Source organism: Nematostella vectensis, chromosome 4 (assembly GCF_932526225.1).
Source record: "Nematostella vectensis chromosome 4, jaNemVect1.1, whole genome shotgun sequence".
Taxonomy (NCBI): Eukaryota; Metazoa; Cnidaria; class Anthozoa; order Actiniaria; family Edwardsiidae; genus Nematostella; species Nematostella vectensis.
This window is the reverse complement of record NC_064037.1, coordinates 7733164-7754465: the sequence shown is the minus strand read 5'-3', so window position 1 is coordinate 7754465 and position 21302 is coordinate 7733164. Positions and strand designations below refer to the sequence as shown.

Sequence of the window (21302 nt, the reverse complement as noted above, 5' to 3'; positions counted from 1 at the left end):
TATCTTGTAATGGTAAAAGTCTTAGGTAGGTTGATATATTATCTGGGTGTGGACCACCAGCCCCCCCCCCCCCCCTTTCCTGGAATTAAATTTGATAAGTAGTGCATTTTGAAATGACAAGCGAACTTTGCTAAAAGTTTAGATATTTTGATATATTCGCTCGTCCCGCCACCCTCCAAATACCAGAATCCACCGCTGTTAATTCAGATAAGTAAAAGACATTTTCATGAACAGTGAAGTAGTTCTGAATACCATTTATTTTGAGTTAATATCAAATACAATAAAAATTAAATAAGTCTATTACAGAGTTAATAATTTACCTCCAATATATTGGAAAACTCCGCAGAAATGAAGAGCGTAATTGTTGTAAAACAAGTCTTGTAGATTCCTCGCGATTTCCAGGCGTCTCAGCCGCCATCTTGAAATTACCTTTGTCAGTCGCATTTCCGATGACGTGTCGACCGATCGGTTCCGACGGGTACCTTCCGACGTATACATTAACCGCTGACTTCCTGCAGACTCACCCTTCCTCTACGCCGGTGGAAAATTGCTTCCCCAAAAGACGCGCCGCGAAAAAAAGATTTTACCACAGGTAACCCGCGGAAGAATGAAAAACATTTTACCGTTGTGACTTGGTAATCCTAGGACGGAAAAGGTTTCCCCTTGCAAAAAAGGCAGGAATATCCGCTCAAGTGAAAAAGGTCGAGCTAGGACCACTATTTCCTCTATTTGCGGGCTTCCTGTGGTTGTCGAAATCCTGTTTGTTAAGGGAGGTGGTGACGCCATATTGAAAATTACCCAGAAGACCCTGGGACTGAAGTTGGAGTAGCTTGTTCCAATGTCCGGTATTCCGGTATTTTTCTAGAGAAGCGCTTACAAAGTCAAGGAGCTTGCAGTTCTGTGGCTTTCACGCTCTCCCCCTCGCGGCTCTAGTACTCTTAACGACCAGCAAATCTATCCTCTGATACCTTAGTTTGTATGGTTTCAATTTAAAGCGATGGATGAAGTATTTTGTGCCGGTCCTATTTCGCCGTGCATCGTGGTTCATGGCGGCGCTAGCAGTCTTTCCGAATCGATCATCTTTCCCATGCTGATAAACGGCGTGAAAAAAGCGGCAAGAACGGGCTATGGATTGCTGATGAAAGGCGGAAAAAATGCCTCGCTTGATGCCGTTGAAGCTGCAGTTAAGGTAAGGCCAGATGAAATAAAAAAGACAGTTTTAAACAATTATTATTTTGACGTGCGCATCGTGTCGCCCGATGTTTGATGACAACTTTCAATATGGCGCCGGCGAGTGTGAAACACACACACAAAAAAAGGATCATTTTTCGAACACCGTGATATGATTAGTGAACTGAAATAAGCTGAAAAAATACAGCGTTGTGTTATTATAAATAAAATACATTGATGAGTTGTAGAATGATTCGAGCCATCCAAAAAATTAGCGATCTCCCGATCCGTGATCTCTGCTCAGCTGTCATGTCCCTAGCGTGGGCTCCCTTGTGGATGTTGCGAAACCTGTTTTCTTTTCCTATAAATACTCGTTTAGCGCTGGACAGATATATTTTTTGTTTATTGTCTTTTGGTTTCCTGGCATTGTAGACGCTAAAATCACGGTTCATAAACTTCATGAAAACATCTTGACTGGACATTCATGCATGGCTTCTTATACACAGCCTAAAATCGACTTCCTTTAATAAAATCAGTCCTTTTTTTTGTTTGTTTAAGAAAAGTTATATTCAGTTGTGAAAACTGATCATCACATTCTCTATAATTCTTAAGTATTTTTTTTCTTGTCGGATTTCTGATAAGGGCTGGTTGTCTTCTTGATTTGGATCTAAAAGGCTATTGAAAATTCTTGTGGAGGGAAGGTCAAGATTACTAATGTAAATTTTAAAATACTCAGTATTTGACATGCCTATTTTAACAGCAGACTTTTTTTTTTTCAATCGGTGCTTATAGTAAAATGTATGCTACTGTGGCAACCAGTACAAAGTTTTGCTGAAACAAAGTTAAGCAATAATCGCCTTGCACTAACTGATCACGATTTTTTGAGTGACAAATTCAAACCAAAATAAACTCAGAAATGACTGTTCCTGTCTGCTAGTGAACAATAAAAAATAGAAACTTTCTGACAAAGAAACTTTTTGTTTTTTGTTGTTATTTTGCAGCTAAGCCTAAGCGTATGCCAGTTTGCCAACAGTCACATGATCTGTTAGTGTAACTCCATAACCAGGAGAATGATGACGTGCAGTCTTTACCAAAGTTCATGTCATGCATCCTCATTGTTTTTTAAATGCCCCTTGCTCTTTGGAGGAGCAAATGGTCTGTTCATGAGCTCATGTTATCATCCCAGGTGCTAGAGGATATTGCTGTGTTCAACGCTGGTCATGGCTCAAAACTCAACAATCGTGGGGAAGTGGAAATGGATGCTATGATCATGGATGGACGGGATCTAAACGTTGGTAAGCAAATCCTTAGATGAAGGTTAGCCTGTTTGTTGTAGATACAACAGTGAAGTGTGCAAGAAAGCCCAAAATCTCAATCACCTAAATATAAAAGGGTATTTAACTCTTATTTTCCCCTACCAAAATGACCTTCATATCACATTTTTCAAGTTACAAGTGAATTCCTTCTTGAAAATCAAATCGATTGACCATGAGGTACTTATATATTTGAAAGTTTTTCTTTCTTTCCCCTAAAAAACATGCAAAAAGTTGACTTAATTCCAATAAAACAATTATGAGAGGATAAAAATGATATAAAAACTTGTTGAACAGAACTCTCCCTCCTCCCCCTTGCACTGAACTCTCCCCCCTTTCCTGGTCTTGCTCTAATCTTCTGTTTGTTTTAAAGGTGGAGTAGGTGGTATAAGCGGCGTATCCAACCCCATCTCAGTAGCAAGAAAAGTCATGACAGAATCAAATCATTGTCTGCTGATCGGGGAGGGTGCCAATATGTTTGCAGACGAGCAAGGTATTCCAAGAATCCCACCCGAGGCGCTCATTACAGAGGCCCGCCGGCGACAGCTTGCACGTGCCATGGAAGCCATGGAAATAATCGACATGAGTGATGATGAGTCTGATAGTAGTGATGAACCAGAAGCAGGACCGAAGTCACCGAAATCACCCAGTAAACAAGAGAAAAAGAAATTGCTAAGACAGGAAAGCATAGCAGGACTTAAGAAAGTGGTTAGTAGCAGACCCTTTTTATCATGTAAATACAAGGATTTTTACTTGCTATTTAATCCATAATCTATTTTAATAGATTATTAAAATATGTAGTTTACCATTGAAGAGTGTGGGTTTTGTTAAAATGGGAAAATTTTTTAGCTAGACTACAGAATTCAGGGCCACATCCAAACTTATTTGCATTTCCATTGTATTTTTTGCGTCGTTCTATAGAAATCAAGGTGTGAAGTCCCATTGGCCCTGTATTCTATAGTCGCTACATTTTTTTAATTGCTGGTTAATACCAGGTTTTTTCAATGCAAATAAAGATAAGTTGAAATAGTGAGGGCTAGACAATCTACAATGTACATTACTAAGATATTCTTGATTAAACACAATTCTATAGATGGAAGAAATCAGAGGAAAGGAGCTTCATGACACGGTAAGAAAAATACCACAACAATAGGGATCTTTTGTTTTATTCTACAGTAACAGTTGATTCTCCTGTAAGTACGCTTCCTCTCCTGTGAGTCAACACTCTCCCATAAGTAGACACCCTCTCCCATAAGTAGACACCCCCTATCCCACAAGTAGACATCCTCTCCCATAAGTGGACACACCCTCTCCCATAAGTAGACACCCTCTCCCATAAGGAGACACACCCTCTCCCATAATTAGACACACCCTCTCCCACAAGTAGACACCCTCTCCCATAAGTAGACACCCTCTCCCATAAGTAGACACCCTCTCCCATAAGTAGACACCCTCTCCCACAAGTAGACACACCCTCTCCCACAAGTAGACACACCCTCTCCCACAAGTAGACACCCTCTCCCATAAGTAGATACCCTCTCCTACAAGTAGACACACCCTCTCCCACAAGTAGACACCCTCTCCCACAAGTAGACACACCCTCTCCCATAAGAAGACACCCTCTCCTACAAGTAGACACACCCTCTCCCACAAGTAGACACCCTCTCCCACAAGTAGACACCCTCTCCCACAAGTAGACACCCTCTCCCACAAGTAGACACACCCTCTCCCACAAGTAGACTCCCTCTCCCATAAGTAGACACCCTCTCCCATAAGTAGACTCCCTCTCCCACAAGTAGACACACCCTCTCCCACAAGTAGACACCCTCTCCCACAAGTAGACACCCTCTCCCATAAGTAGACACCCTCTCCCACAAGTAGACACACCCTCTCCCACAAGTAGACTCCCTCTCCCATAAGTAGACACACCCTCTCCTACAAGTAGACACCCTCTCCCACAAGTAGACACACCCTCTCCCACAAGTAGACACCCTCTCCCACAAGTAGACACACCCTCTCCCATAATTAGACACACCCTCTCCCATAAGTAAACACCTTCCCATAAGTAGACACGCCCTCTCCCATAAGTAGACACACCATCTCCCATAAGTGGACACCATCTCCCATAAGTAGACACCCTCTCCCATAAGTAGACACCCTCTCCTATAAGTAGACACCCTCTCCCATAAGTAGACACCTTCCCATAAGTAGACACACCATCTCCCATAAGTGGACACCATCTCCCATAAGTGGACACCATCTCCCATAAGTGGACACCCTCTCCCATAAGTAGACACCCTCTCCTACAAGTAGACACACCCTCTCCCACAAGTAGACACCATCTCCCATAAGTAGACTCCCTCTCCCATAAGTGGACACCATCTCCCATAAGTAGACACCCTCTCCCATAAGTAGACACACCCTCTCCCACAAGTAGACACACCCTCTCCCATAAGTAGACACCTTCCCATAAGTAGACACACCATCTCCCATAAGTGGACACCATCTCCCATAAGTGGACACCCTCTCCCACAAGTAGACACACCCTCTCCCATAAGTGGACACACCCTCTCCCATAAGTGGACACACCCTCTCCCATAAGTGGACACCATTTCCCATAAGTAGACTCACTCTCCCATAAGTAGACTCCCTCTCCCATAAGTAGACACACCATCTCCCATAAGTAGACACACTCTCTCCCATAAGTAGACTCCCTCTCCTATAAGTAGACTCCCTGTCCCATCAGAAGACATGCTCTCTCATAAGGTGATATATAATTGTAAAGTGCCTAGGGCAATTATTGATGAGGCGCTATATAAATGCCGATATTATTATTATTATTATTAAGTATACTTCCTCTTCAATAAGCAGACACCCTCTCCCATAAGAAGACACTCCCTCTCCCATTTGTAGACACACCCTCTCCCATAAGTAGACACACCCTCTCCCATCAGTAGACACACCCTATCCCATAAGTAGACTTCCTCTCCCATAAGTAGTCTCCCTCTCCCATAAGTGGACACACCCTCTCCCATAAGTAGACACCCTCTCCCATAAGTAGACACCCTCTCCCATAAGTAGACACCCTCTCCCATAAGGAGACACACCCTCTCCCATAAATATACTCCCTCTCCCATAATTAGACACCCTCTCCCATAAGTAGACACCCTCTCCCATAAGGAGACACACCCTCTCCCATAAGTAGACACCCTCTCCCATAAATAGACTCCCTCTCCCATAAGTAGACACCCTCTCCCATTTGTAGACACACCCTCTCCCATAAATAGATACCCTCTCCCACAAGTAGACACACCCTCCCATAAATGGACTCCCTCTCCCATAAGTAGACACACCTCCCATAATTAGACACCCTCTCCCATAATTAGACACCTTCTCCCATAATTAGAAACACCCTCTCCCATAATTAGACACACCTCCCATAATCAGACACCCTCTCCCATAAATGGACTCCCTCTCCCACAAGTGGACACCATCTCCCATAAGTAGACATCCTCTCCCATAAGTAGACAAACCCTCTCCCATAAGTGGACACACCCTCTCCCATAAGTGGACACACCCTCTCCCATAAGTGGACACCATTTCCCATAAGTAGACTCCCTCTCCTATAAGTAGACTCCCTCTCCTATAAGTAGACTCCCTCTCCCATAAGTAGACTCCCTCTCCCATAAGTAGACTCCCTCTCCTATAAGTAGACTCCCTCTCCCATAAGTAGACTCCCTCTCCCATAAGGAGACACTACCTCTCCCATAAGTAGACACCCTCTCCCATAAGGAGACACCATCTCCCATAAGTAGACTCCCTCTCCCATAAGTCGACACCCTCTCCCATAAGTAGACTCCCTCTCCCATAAGTAGACACCCTCTCCCATAAGGAGACACACCCTCTCCCATAATTAGACACACCCTCTCCCACAAGTAGACACCATCTCCCATAAGTAGACTCCCTCTCCCATAAGTGGACACCATCTCCCATAAGTAGACACCATCTCCAATAAGTGGACACCATCTCCCATAAGTAGACTCCCTCTCCCATAAGTAGACACCCTCTCCCATAAGTAGACTCCCTCTCCCATAAATAGACTCCCTCTCCCATAAGGAGACGCACCCTCTTCCATAAGTAGACACCCTCTCCCATAAGTAGACACCCTCTCCCATAAGTAGACACCCTCTCCCATAAGTAGACACCCTCTCCCATAAGTAGACACCCTCTCCCATAAGTAGACACCCTCTCCCATAAGTAGACACACCTCCCATAAGTAGACACACCCTCTCCCTTAAATAGACCTCCTCACTCATAAGTAGACACCCTCTCCCTTCAATAGACCTCCTCACAAATAAGTAGACACCCTGCCATAAGTAGACACACCCTTTCCTATGAGTAGACTCCCTCTCCCATAAGTAGACTCCCTCTCCCATCAATAGACACCCTTTCCCATAAATGGACACCCTCTCCCATAAGTAGACTCCCTCTCCCATTTGTAGACACACCCTCCCCAATAAGTAGACTCCCTCTCCCATAAGTAGACACGCCCTCTCCCACAAGTAGACAACCTTCTCCCATAAGGTCTGAGAAAAGGGAAAATAGGGCATTTTTGAAATAAAATTACAAACAACACATCTCCAAAGAAGCTACAAATTTAATTCTGCATAAAGACAAATGATTGCTGTTTTTGATTTAAAAAAACATGGTGCTAGCTCTATATCCCAAGAAGCAGCAGGTTACCATAGCAACAACAATTAACAGTTTGACCAGAGTATACCAGGAATTATGTCTTTACTTTTTTTTATTATTTTTTAACATTAATGAAATTTGGGTAAAAGTAAATAAATCGGTATACCCTGATCAATACATGTATTTTGGGGTATTTTCACATTTTATTAAGTTTTAGCACCATGGGATTAAAATGTTGTGAAATTATTCAACATTTCATGGCCAAAACAAATGCATACTTTTGTGTTTCATTGTGTACTTATTATATCATATATAGATTTTTATTTTTGCTTAGCCAGCACTTCGTCTTGTAACAACAGCAATTTTATTTTTTTGCGAAAGAAAGGTTGTTTTTTTTTTCCACAAGAAAAGTATCGCCTACTAGCTTGCTGTTTGGAGCTAATTTTAAAATTAGGTGATGACGTAATCCGTAACAACCAACGAATCCGAGCCCATGGATGTGTAGTCAGCGGTATTCTTTATCGCGAAAACTCTTTCATATAAAACAAGTCCTTAAATTTGATCCAACAACAACTATTTATTACATTTGCCTTCCTCTTTCATGATGCCATGATACCACCAAGCATATTATCAAGACCTGTCGGCCTGGGTTCTCGGGTTTCATTTGACAATGCAGAGCTTGGAGCGTTGAAATTGCAAGTCGTGGAGACAACACAGGATGACGGAAAAACTGTTTTCTGCTGGTTGACCTCAGAGCCCGAAAGGAGATTGCTTAATTAAACTTTAAAGGAAATCAAAGACTCTACCAAAATGGCAAACAATTAGGACTAAGTAGCTGAGTTTTTAGGGGAAGAAATTTTGCCTGGCAGTAGTGTTTCGACTGTAGTCTGAGTTGCTCACCTATTATGTATCCCCTGTAAGGTAAGTCTCAGGAAAACAGCAGGAAAACATATTATATAATATTATATAATATAATTATATTATAATTATAATATAATTATAATATAATTATAATATAATATAATTATAATATAATTATATTATAATTATATTATTATATAATATTGGTTTAAACATTATTTATACTGTTATTTATAACAATTTGTGTTGAGCTGTTTTTTCTTATACAGACCTTCTTTTGACCCAACATGGTTTTCTCAGACCATAAGTAGACTTCCTCTCCCACAAGTGGACACACCCTCTCCCATAAGTAGACACCCTCTCCCATAAGTAGACACACCATCTCCCATAAGTAGACACCCTCTCCCATAAGTAGACACACCCTCTCCCATAATTAGACACCCTCTCCCATAAGTAGACACACCCTCTCCCATAATTAGACACCCTCTCCCATAAGGTGACACACCCTCTCACATAAGTAGACACACCATCTCCCATAAGTAGACACCCTCTCCCATAAGTAGACACCATCTCCCATAAGTAGACACCCTCTCCCATAATTAGACACCCTCTCCCATGAGGTGACACACCCTCTCCCATAAGTAGACACCCTCTCCCACAAGTAGAAACCCTCTCCCACAAGTAGACACCCTCTCCCACAAGTAGAAACCCCTCCCATAAAAAGACCCACCCCCTCCCATAAGTAGACTCCCTCTCCCATAAGTAGACTCCCTCTCCCATGAGTAGACTCCCTCTCCTATAAGTAGACACCCTCTTCCATAAGTGGACACCCTCTTCCATAAGTGGACACCCTCTCCCATAAGTAGACACCCTCTCCCATGAGTAGACTCCCTCTCCTATGAGTAGACACATACTCTCATAAGTAGAATTGATTTGTGATTGCTACTACCCCTTCAACCCTGTATAAACATATCTCTGTCATTCCTTGCTACAGATATTTATTTTGGTCAGTTGACTGTTTCTCTTTCTAGGTGGGTGCAGTAGCAGTAGATAGTTTTGGCAATGTTGCTTGTGCAACCTCGACAGGCGGTCTCACTGCTGTTCATCCCGGAAGAGTTGGTGACTCTCCCATTGTTGGTTGCGGGGGATATGCAGATAACCAAGTTGCGGCAGCGTCATCTACTGGGACTGGAGAGATGATTATGAGGGTTAACTTGGCAAGGTATAACATCAGCAACCACAAACAACAACAAGCACAGCAATATCAACAAAAGCCACACAAGAAACAACTGCAGTAGCAACAACAGAAGCAGCAACAACAGCCACAGAAGCAACAACAATAGCAACAACAACATTTACAGTCACAGCAACAACCACTAACAAAAGCATCCACAGCAACAACAACAACAACCGTAGCAGTAACAACAATCCCAAACAACAACAAAAGCAACAACCAATTAATGTTTTGCTTATTTCACACTGAATTTACACTGCACAAAAATGAAAATATTGCAAAAATATTTTTTAAATAAAACTAAACTAAAAAATACTGCACAAGAAAATATCAACATAAGCATTAAATATAATCTAATTCCTAAAATCAATCCTGGCCTTTAGATGGATTAGATGAGACTGACAAACCTTAATCAGCTTGTTCTGCATATTCCTGAGAATATAATCAAAACCATTAGATCCAAACATTGGCCATCACTCAGTTAAATTTCCCCTTTTTTAAGAAACTGGGTTGGATTTATTTTAATTAAAATTATGCTTGATGCGACTGAATCTCTGTGAAGCTCAAAGGTTTTTTTTTTAACCTTTCCTTCAGGTATGCTTTATTCATGATCCAAATCGGACAAACTGCAGCTGATGCTGCAGCTGCAGCATTGAGATACATGGAGCAGCGGGTTGGTGGTCGTGCCGGTATAATCATAGTGTCGAGAGATGGAGAGGCTGGCATCGCCTTCAACACAGAGCACATGCCATGGGCTCAGGTAAAGAATGGGGTGACTTTTTACGGCTTGAAACAGGGTGAGGTCAAGACTGTCAAGAAACCTGTCACTGAAAATGGGCCCCACAGTATAGTGGACATGGCAGAGAGGAAGTACCTGGAGATTGGAACTCTCGGCTCCAGTGCTGACTCTGACGTCATGAACCCCACTGAATCTACTGTTGCGTCTATTGCCTTAGAACCAGACCACATGGGGGGTGATGTGCATGTAGAAATGTGAGAGAGGGGAGGGTATACTCAATCTTGCCAGTCATATCACACTGTGAATGATCTGATAAATAAACCTAAAAACCTCTAAAATATTGTTCTTTACCAAATGCTTTTAATACTGAATTTGCATAGACCCATTTGGCTTACATCTTGTTGCTACCCAATTCAAATCATGTGATGATTCTTTTGGGTGGTTACCATTGCCCATTTTGCCTTACTCGACCAAGTGCTTGATTGGGTGGTGACAACCTGTAAGCACTATTAGCCCATTGGTTCTATTGCTCAAAATAAGATTTTATCACAAAGCAAACAGCAAATAGTTGTTGCACCCTCATCTTCAAATGTATTAACACAATTACATTTTATTGAATTTAACTTTCATGTGCCCATAAAAAAGTAAACAAAAAATAAAAGTGACATGTCAAAGAATCCAACATATACTTTAAATAGTGTGGAATATTTTTTTGGTGTGATATACTTTTAATAATGTGAAAACATTTTTTTGATGTGATTCCAATATTTACCAAGTATGGCTAAACTACCTAAGTAAGTTCATCCTCCTCATTCCATAAATCTTTAGTTTATTCCATGGGTGTTTATCAGATCATGTAATAGAAACTGCCATATTCTTGGATATGTAAGGCTAGGGTTGAGACAAGCCCTGTATATCAGCTCGCACCACATGTTTTTCTATACCAATTGTGTGAGGACAAAACCAAATTTTGTTAGTTTTGCTTTTGCATGGAAGTAGTTGCTTATTATGAAAAAAAATTACTTTGTGTTAAAGAAGAAATATTTCTTCACTATAATTATATCAAATAAAAAAAATAAAAAAAAACACTGTTTTGAAAGAAAAAATGTTTGTCATATGCATAGTATTTATGCTTATTTCCATTGTAATAGACAACATATAGATTACATAACTAGGATTTGTCATATTTAATTTTATGTAGGGACCACTAGCACAATGGAATTCCGATATTTATTTATTTGTTTTTGATCCAGAAAGCGCTGTCTTCAGGAAAATTATTGTAATTCCTTTCATGCTTATTATAGATGATTTTTGTGTAATGTAAATCACATCAAATCTATTTAACCCCTTTTAGCATGTGTTAAATAAAGATAATATTAATTATAACTGGTAAATCTTCGTTCTGTTTAATAATTATTTGGCAGGCCAAGTTCTGCTATTTTGTGTTCCAGGAATTCTATTTTTATAGACATTCAATTTTTCATAAGCAGACCAACGGGTACATTATCAGGCAGGTCTCTTGTCAATCAGAGACAACACTTTGATGAGTTGAAATTAAAACTCTTCAATTTTTGTAAGAGGATGTTTGGCATAAAAATTAAATTTTTCCACTTTTCTATAGTTTGGATTCAGAGAGGTAAACTAATCAGGGTTTCGGCTATTCTACTGTTTGGTAAATATTTTGATATACTATTGAAAGTCTAGTACGTTTTCTGAAAATTTGGTGGAAAAGAGCAATTTCATTTTCCAGCACATATATATTTGCCAAAAGGTAGATTTGCCGAAACTTACCAGTGATTTCAACTTACAGATTTTCTTGAATTTGTGATACCTGATCTTGGCACTTATCTGTTTGATCAAGATTAAGACCTCCCAGACTGTAAAACTATCAAAGTACTAGCACCAAAGTGTTGGACTAAATCTGGAGGTATACTGATATACTTTTTCTCTGGAATTATACATCCTCAAAAGGGTTGGAGGCTATGGCCTGCCCATATAGCTGCACGTCTACAGAGATGGATGCTTGCAGTTGCAAACCTTATTTTCTAAAATATCTGAACACAACCCTCTTTTAGTGATCTTGCGCTTCAGCACAAAAGGGCATGGGAAAACTACACAGATAGTAAAATTGGGGGGGGGGGGGAGGGGACTGGTGCTCAATTCCCCATTAAGCTTTTTTTTGGTTATAGAGGCAGCGTCATGGTACTGCGCATGTCTGGAGTCAGTGTTTATTGTAGGCTTTTAATCGTCTACAAACAGTAGAACTTTAAGCTTTCGAAGCCTTTTTAAAATAATATGCAATATTTTATTGAAAACTATGTTTATTGACAGTTTGTGGTCATTTCCTTTGAATTTAAGTCTCCCACATAAACCAAAGGCTCATAAGTCAATATTTGAATTTGACTGAAATTCATTGTCTGGGCCGGAGAGTGATTGTAAAGCTCTTACACTGCCCCATTAACCTTGTGAGTGCCATCCTTAGTATATTTTTTGCTTTTTTTTTAAATGAGGTAGCACTCGAACAACCCTAGGATTGTATTAATTGCTATCAAATAAGCATAAATGAAAACAAATCCAGGCTCCAAAAGCTGGCATTTATACGCTACCCATGAAAAAACGACACAAAATTTCCTGTATTGGAGGGTCTTAGTGTCTCGAGGGGATTGTGAGTCTTAAGACTTCCATATCACATATTTTATACTGATGAAATGTTCCCTGGATTTAGGTTAAGAATGGTGTAACAAGCTATGGCTTGAAGAGAGGAGAAGTGAAGACAGTCAAGAAAGGAAAGACCATGAGAGGAGAGAGCATTGTAGAAAGTCCAGGCAGGGTATTCCCAGATATTGGGGAAGTAGGATTTGGTCAGGGTTCAGACATGCCGATGGACTCAGATGTAGTATCTGTTGGTATGCAGGCTAATGAGGATGGGGTTGTTCACGTCAATAAAAGCGGCCCAGTTAACTAATAGGAATTAGTTTTTAAACAGTTGTACTGTTCAAGAGATATACCTGTGGCGGATCTAGGATTTATTTTCAGACATTATGCTTTAAAATAATTATAAGTTTAAGGAAATTCACAAAAGAAGAGCTACCCCTCTCCTTAAAAAATAATTTGACCCCCCCCCCCCCCCCTAGACCTCCTGGATTCGCCCCAGCTTATACTCTACTCCTTTGATATAGGCAGTGTTATTCTAAGATGATTACAGTTATTTAAAGAAAAAATGGAAGTATTTGAAAATAGCTTATTTGCACTGTAGTAATCCTAATACTATTCACTTGTTAGACTAAGTGGAGTCCATAGTTGTTTATGATACAGGTATTCTCATATCAAGTATCTAATTGATTTATCCGACCATATTTTAAAGTACCTATATAATAAGACAGACCTTTGTGTCTAAAGTGACCCCCCCCCCAAAAAAAAAAAAAATTTAATGTTTCTTATATAAAGTAACATCCTATACTAGATGGTAGGTTCTTATGGCTGTAACAGTTATGGCTGTAACTTTAAGATGTTGCTTATATGAAGTAGCATCCTATACTAGCTGGTAGGTTCTTATGGCTGTAACTTTCGGCACAAGCATAATACACTATAAAAAGCATGTTTTATTGGTTAAGCCTGTTGTTTGTCCCTAAATAATTTATTCTATAACTTGGCTCTGTATTGTTCTGACTTTAACACAGATGTTTAGTTTATACAGCAACATAAGTGAGTTACACCCATTTCAATTAAGTTTGACTATAAGAAAATGGAAAAAAAGGAATGTCAACTCATCAACAGTCAGTTGACAAGTTTCCATTGAGGCCCATATAGTGTATGAATATATACAAGGAAAACCCCATTAATCAAACCAGTTTTCCATTTTCTTATTGTCAAACTTTATTGAAATAGGTGTACACACACTGATTGGCTGTCAGAACGTGTGATGTTAGTTATGTCAGACTCTAGAGCTGACATGGATGACACGTCCAAAAATGCTGCAGGAGAGACTTGTGTGATGTCAGTTAAACTGGAACTGTTTTTGTTGTTTTATAAAATAGATCTCATTTTCTTTGTATATTTGTTCTTTGATAGATGCACAGAGAACATTAGTAGAGTGGTTTTCAAAGACCTGTGAAATACTATTTGGCTTATTCAGTACTAACATGTACTAACATGTCTTCCCTTTTTTCTGGTTTGACTATTACACTTAAACAATTACATTTTGTTGCTTTTTGTTGATTTTGAAGACAAGTCTTGTTAGGTTTATTTTTCATTCAGAAAATGAGATCTATTTGTTAAAATAAAACATTTTTGAAGAAACAAATTTTATGCAAGGTTGATTATTATTTCATAGAAGGGTTTCCTTTTTTAGAAATTATTTAAAAAATTAGACTTTTTAAATTTTGAAGATTTTGAGTTTGCAGTGTGGTGATGATTCTGATTATCGTTTAAAAAAAATGAAAAAAATAATAAAACAGGATCTTTTTAATATTGTCATGTCGTAAGAGCAATGTGGGAATATTTAGTGTCTTGAATCAACAACACAACCCCAAACAAATCTGATCCTAGAGCTCAACATGGAATCATCGTATCCTGTTTACTAAGTTTTCTTTTTGCAATAAAAGGCTAGGCTAAGAGGAACCAGTTTTACTGAGATGTTTAACAACATCTACCCAGTTCCACCCCCTTTCCAACTCCCCCTTGGTATTCAGTCTGTTGTTCATTTTGCGCTTCTGAGCTTTAGTCAAGTTTTCTTTCTTTTCCTTCTTGGTTGATTCAACTGGTAAGGATGGTTCTTCGTTCCTCAATGTGTCAGTCTCCTAAATAAATAACAAATGATATAAATTAACTGTACAGTGAGATGTCAAGTATCCAGAAAAAAGGGTACAGTTCAAGTCTCTTGTATGACAAGGTGTGCATTCTTTTATGTTATATGATGTAAGTATCTGCTCCTGTCAGTTATCAGCTCATTTAGACGGTTAAAACTTATATTAAATGGCCATGCACTTTAAACGAGAACAATGCAATGTGTGGAAAGACGTTTAGCGATTGTGTGTGAGGGGAGACGCATGCTGCTGTGGTAACACTTTAGGCAGATTTTAAGAAGAAAGAAATGTGATTAATATTTCTCACCAAGTCCACAGTAGTTGTTTCTTGTTGTTCGGCCATCAGTTCTTCCGCGTGCTCATTTGCCCAGTCAAACAGAGAGAAGGTCATTGCGCCTCCAAGAGTCATTTCGCACTGTTCCGCAACTCGCGCTAGAAGGGAGCTCTTCACATCTTTGGAAATGTGTTTGTTGTAAAAAGCGTCCAGGTTGATGTTCGGAGCACATTCGGGATAGTCTTCGGGCCAGGATATTTCTAAAACGAATGATTTATAGTGTCCATCCTCACCGAATTTGTACTGAAATGTTTTATCGTCTATCTCTTTGAAACGATCGTCCACTTCATAGATTGAACGCAAAACTTCTAACTCCTCTTCTTGTTCCTCCTGGTGATTCATGTTAAGTCAGGCAAAGGTGCAACTGCATTATCTTAAGAAGAAGCAAATAATGAAAGAAATAAAATGCTGGACAAGCCTAAATATTTTTTCCTTTTCAACCCTCACGGGACTATCTGCTGTCCACATGTATCGCAGTCTCTAAAATTCCGAGAGAGGTCTGGTAACCAAATACCTAGAACTTTAAAGCAAATATACCCACTGAGTTTGTATTCTAATTTGACTTTTTAGACTGGAAAATAAATCTCATTTACTGTTTGCTCTTTTAAAAATGTATTTTACAATCTCATCTTAGACTGTGCTAAAAATTCCGGGCCCTCTATTGAGTGCGTTATCCGTGAGGGGCTGGGGTGTGGGGGCCCGTGCGATGTATGCGGATGGCCCGTGTCCCCATGTGCTGTGGAGGCCAAGATGGCTTCTCGTCTCGTGGACGTAAACGAACGCCGGTTACGGCCTGTTTATGGTACAATTCCTCACTTTATACCTCTTCTGATCCTGCTCGTAGCTCGATGCTTCTGTGCTGATTCGTTTTATTATTTCCCAGATGCGCTCGACAGCCTTAAAAATAAACAGGCCATTCAACTTGTAGATAAGATTTTGAAAAAACAGAAGGACCTCCACTGTGCTAAAGTGAGTTGTCAAGTAGAGTCCTTCGTGCCCGGGTTAAACTGCCATTTTACTGTAGAGCTCAATATACTGTGTGTCTTTACTTTGCTTGTTTGCTAGGCGTTAAAAGCGCTTGCATTATGGCGGTCTGGCAAGCCGGAAGAATGCAAGTTGCTTATGGACGAGCTCTGTGCTGATAAACCTACAGACGAACCCACGCTGCAAGCCATGTCCATATGCTTCAAGGAAATGCAGAAACGTACGTAGTGGAAGTCAACTAAATTGCCAGCTTACTCAGTTTACTTAACTTATGTCAAAGAAGTTTTATTGCCACATGACCCTACTAATTGGAAAAATGACACTTTAGCATTATATTTTTTTTTTACATTCGGCTTTTTTATTTTTTCATATTATACTGTGAAGCTCACAGAAGCTTAGCAACACTTGCATACCTGTCAACCTCAGAAAATTGGGAGAGGGGTGGGTTTAACCTTGCAGGCGTTTGCCGTATAGAAAGCTCTCGCAAACAAATCCACTTATAGATCTCGCGAGGGTGTTAGATAAATTACGCTACGCAAGGGAATTATTGTTTCAAATATTTTATTAGAAAATAGGCAAAATGATGATTTTCTTTAGAATAAGTTTTCGGTAGCAATAAAAATCATTAAAAATGGGGAGATTTGGTGCTCAATGTGGGAGAAGGGGTCCAAAATCTTGAGACTCCCACCTAATGCGGGAGAGTTGACAGGTATGCACTTGCGAAACATGCCACCTTGCAGCCCACCTCAACCCCCCCTCAAATGTGACCCTTCTAACCCCCTCCCCTGATCAAAATTTGCTGGCATATGGCCCTATGACATTGAAAACTCTGTCGGACATTCAATACCTTTGAAACAGGTTTTGATATAAAACACATTTTAGGCAATTTTGAACTTACCATTTCAATCTATTGGGTTAACATCTGTCTTCTTACATCAAGAAAGCCATCTGTAATATTCTTTTAATAAGTAACAGTTTATGGATTTTACAAGCAATTTAGTAATGCAGTGATTTTGCTTCAGCTGAAGGGATAGTAACCATCTATGAGACTGCCGTCAAACACTCTCCAACCAATGAGGAATTCTTGTCACATCTATTCATGGCATATGTCCGTGTCGCAGACTACAAGAAACAGCCACAGGTACAAATCTCCCCTCAGCTACTGTCGTAAAAACATACCTGTCAACTCTCCTGCATTAGGCAGGAGTCTCAAGATTTTGGACATCTTCTCCCATGCGGAGCGCCAAATCTCCCACATTTTTGCAATTTTTAACGCTTCTGAAAAATTATTATATAAAAATCAACATTTTGACTATTTCCTATTAAATAATGTCTGTACGTAGCACAATTTATCAACACCATCATGAGATCTATAAGTGGATTTGTGCGTCAAGAGCTTTCTATAATGCAAACGCCTGCGAAGATATACCCTTCCCACCCCTCCCCCCCAAAAATAATATACCCTACCCCTCCTCCGAAAGAATTCTCAAGCCTTGAGATTTTCGGAGGTTGACAGGTATGTAAAAATACTTAAACTAGGTCAGAAACGAAAACTTTTTTTTGCTAAAACATAAGTCTAGAGGTTAAGTAGCAAGCCTGAATAAAAAAGGCGCTTCATATTTGTTGGTTTTTGGATTTTTGGTTCAATTTTCGTCGAAAGAAAATGTCTCGCAGACTGGGGCCGAATTTGGACCGTTGGGAGGCCTGTGGCGACTTCACAACCATGGTACGGCACGAAATTTTAGTGTTAAATCATATAGGAGATCCGAAATCAAAGCCCCAGAACTCAGTCGAATAATGGCATCATCGATCGAAAGTACCAGGCCAAGAGGCTTAGAACTCACAGACCCCAGTGACAATCAAGAGTTCAATAGAAGAAGACAACAAGGAGTTTGAGATGGTTTTTGAGGAAGTGGATGCAAGTTTCCGCCATATCACTATCAGAGCGCATGGCGAACCAATCGTTGAAGGCTCATCTGGTGAAAAGGAGACACAGCCAAAGCTTTTTTATGATACTATAAAACACTGTGAAAATACACAAATGTGAGTTCAGTCTTCTGTGGAGAACTCCATGCCGTAAGGAAGTTGATTCTGAACATGTAAAAGTCGAAAGCAATAAAAAAAACCTTGACATTACAGAACTAAGATTTACGAATGGAATTGGAAGTGTTGTTTTCAACGCTGAATGGGAAACTGAAAAACGATGACTCAACTTTAGAGGTACTTGTTGACTTGTCGGACTTGTCGATGAAGTAGCATAGGTTGATAAATATGGATTCTCATGAATCTAGCATGGAGAAGTGGGATTGAGGTGAATAAATATGTTTTTTATTTATCGGTAGATAGCTTTCGTTCGTTTTGTTCACCGTAGAAATTGTCAAAACAATTCGTACATTCGAATTTGCCTGTTCTGTTCCTGTTCTGTATTTCCTATTTTATTTCGAATCAAATCATATTAAAGCTTGGCATACTAAATAAAATAGGCAAATCCTGTTTCCTGTGAGTATTAATAGATTAATGACTCATAAAAATTATTTGTAATCGATTTTACGGCAAACTTTCATCAACCAACGCGCTCGGTTGCTATTGTTATTGACTTTTCCCGCTTGAAATCTTCTCATATTTCATTCTTCAATTTTTGTCATGTTCTCGATATTATTATAAAAGTAATAAAATGACTTGTACAACTCTTTAGATGCCGGTTCCAGCCATTGGGTGTTTGATCCTTTCTTGTTGATCTCATTGGATTTTGTTGTTGAACTATTCATCGCCTCGATTGGAAAAAGTCCAAGTCAGAGGAAAATAAACTATCAGTGAAATCCAAACAGATAAAAATCCGAGGTGGCGTTATAATAACTATTGGTGTGAGTGCTGTGGACGAATTTAATGTTGTCATGTGTATTGCATTTTCAATAAAACTGTTTTAAAAAATTGTGCATTTATTACCATGCTGTGAAGAATTTTATTTGGTAAATCTGACCGCATAGATCTTTTGAGGCCAAGTACTGCCTTTTTTTTTTGCCGTCATTTTGAAAGGAAGTCACTGTCGTTTTAAAACAATTTTGAGAAGCTGTACCAAGGTTGTGATGTCATAAGCCTGGCTTTGACCAAGCAAAACGCTAGACAGTTTGCAATGGCAAAACAACAATTTCGCACGTGGTCTGTAAAAAAATGAAAAACCTTGGACGGGCTTTTTTTAGCTAACTGTCTACCTCATCTAACTCGCATCAATAAGTGGGAAAAAACAAGTTATTCTACAGTTCAGCCTTTCTTTAATCTCCTACAAGAATAAAACACATTTCTCTTGGGCTATCATACTCTCCTACAAGAATAAATCATGTTACACCTTTCCCTCATGTTGAAGTAAGCATTGTTTGTAATGTTATATGAAAAACCTATTATTCTGTTTCAGGCAGCCATGAATCTGTATAAGGTGTCTTCTAAAAATCCGTATTATTTCTGGGCTGTGATGAGCTATGTTATGCAGGTAAGGATACCAAAGGGCTCTTATAATGCTTACAGTTAATATAACGAGAGATGAAGGCATTAGAGGGTATCAAAATTATTTTTTTATGGAGAGAGCAAACACTGGGGACCTACACCAGTAGGCATACTCACATGCACTTCACATGACGCTGACTATCCTTCAGTAGAGGTTGTAGATTGAAGAGGGTACCTTCTGTGTCCCCAGTGATTCTATTTCCCCTAGTGTGTTTGGGAAAATGGGCCTTAGTGTCTAAAGCCCCAAGCGAGGGAGAGGAGGAATTCACAGTCCTTCAACATAAAGAGCACAGATTTTTGCACATATGAAGAAAATATAAACTGATCTGACCAAAGATTGAACCCAGCTTTCTGACCAGAGAAGTAAAGCCTGTGCCACTAAACTTTTGCGACTTGAAGTTCTATTTGCTCTTGCACTAGGGCTCACCCAGTGCTGAATTGCATAGGCAAGTAAATGGTGACAGCTGTCACCTAGCCACAGTTGGTAACTTTTATATTTACTTGCAGGCCCTCAGTTGTAAGGACAAAAAGCTCTCTCAAGGTATGCTCCTCCCACTTGCCGAGAGGATGGTGGAAAAGTTTGCCAAGGAGGGGAAGATCAAAGAGGAGACTGGTATGTGTGATGAGTTTCAAACACTGGTACCAATGTAGTCACAACCTAACCAAGACCCAGCCCAAGTCATAAAACAGCTTGTATTGTTCTTGTTTAAGTGTCCTCAAGGCATAGAGCCTACGGTTGGATTCTATTATGTAGTCGCAGTGCATGTCCCAAGTGAGATCTTGTGCGATGTGTACCCCTAGGAACTGATGCGACGGACTGAATAATGGTGCCACCGACGGCGAGGGGCGGGCAGCTGTAACTGTTGTAGCGTAAGAAGTCCAGCGACATGGACTTACATTTTGACGAGTTTAGTCCTGTGTTATTTAACGAAGCGAACGATTAAATATCATCCACTATGTTACCTAAATACGATGGGGTGTTTCTAGGCAAGGGCACTATCTCTAGGATGGTTAAGTCGTCCACTTGGCCCTGGGACCCAAAAATGATACTAGATCGTTTACCATGATGGCGAATAAGACTGGGCATAGCCTAGTTCCTTGAGGAATTCCCCCATTGGTATACAAAACTGGGGAACAATGGCTGACTATGCTTACACACTGGGATCTGCCTAATAAAAAGGAAGCGATCCACCTTGTCAAACAAGGATGGATATTGAAGGATTAAAGCTTCATTAACAAAATGGAATGGTCAATCGAGTCCAATCCTTTCTGGAAGTCGGCAAAAAGGAGCCTTACCCAGCAGCTTTTACTATCTAAGGCTTCAAGAGCTAGATGTAATATGTACAGGATAGCGTGACCAGTGGACTTCCCCGCAGTGGCAAACTGTTTGACATCAAGATCTTGTAGAACTTCGGTGAGGATTCTTCTGAGCACGAATCCCTCACATAGTTTGGCCAACAGAGGCATCAAGGAGATCGGCCTGATGTCCTTCTCGATGGTCTTGGGGGAGACTCCTTCGGCAATGGGCGCACTATTGCACTCTTCAGTAGAGGGGGGAGGCAGCCTTCCAGGAGAGAAGCATTAAAGGTGTCAGCGAGGACGGGTACAAGCTCGAAAGCGAAGGTTTTCAGGACTACATTTGTGAGGACTCACGCGAAAACGTACCTCA

At 40.1% G+C, this 21302-nt stretch overlaps 3 protein-coding genes across 4 annotated transcripts in view; 2 read left to right on the top strand and 1 right to left on the bottom strand.

The window, feature by feature from the left end:
* Positions 1-846: 846 nt before the first annotated feature.
* Positions 847-14477, top strand: LOC5519634 (isoaspartyl peptidase/L-asparaginase). The gene is made up of 7 exons (XM_032364464.2): positions 847-1189; positions 2357-2465; positions 2857-3191; positions 3577-3612; positions 9068-9258; positions 9865-10030; positions 12735-14477. The coding sequence occupies exons 1-7, from the start codon at positions 998-1000 to the stop codon at positions 12972-12974; spliced, it is 1269 nt and encodes a 422-aa protein (XP_032220355.1). The 5' UTR covers positions 847-997; the 3' UTR covers positions 12975-14477.
* On the bottom strand, positions 13592-15603 carry LOC5519633 (RWD domain-containing protein 4). Its single transcript, XM_001639461.3, has 2 exons — positions 15122-15603; positions 13592-14808 (listed from the first exon to the last, which is right to left on the bottom strand). The coding sequence occupies exons 1-2, from the start codon at positions 15488-15490 to the stop codon at positions 14620-14622; spliced, it is 558 nt and encodes a 185-aa protein (XP_001639511.1). The 5' UTR covers positions 15491-15603; the 3' UTR covers positions 13592-14619.
* Positions 15604-15823: 220 nt separating this feature from the next.
* LOC5519631 (N-alpha-acetyltransferase 25, NatB auxiliary subunit) overlaps positions 15824-21302 on the top strand; it is a 30088-nt gene continuing 24609 nt past the window's right edge. For both annotated transcript variants that reach the window (XM_048726732.1, XM_001639558.3), the window contains exons 1-6: positions 15824-15950; positions 16032-16117; positions 16214-16352; positions 17155-17273; positions 19545-19619; positions 20141-20246. In XM_048726732.1, the coding sequence (XP_048582689.1) occupies positions 15899-15950; positions 16032-16117; positions 16214-16352; positions 17155-17273; positions 19545-19619; positions 20141-20246 (577 nt within the window). In that variant the 5' untranslated portion in view covers positions 15824-15898. The remainder of the gene's footprint in view (positions 15951-16031; positions 16118-16213; positions 16353-17154; positions 17274-19544; positions 19620-20140; positions 20247-21302) is intronic.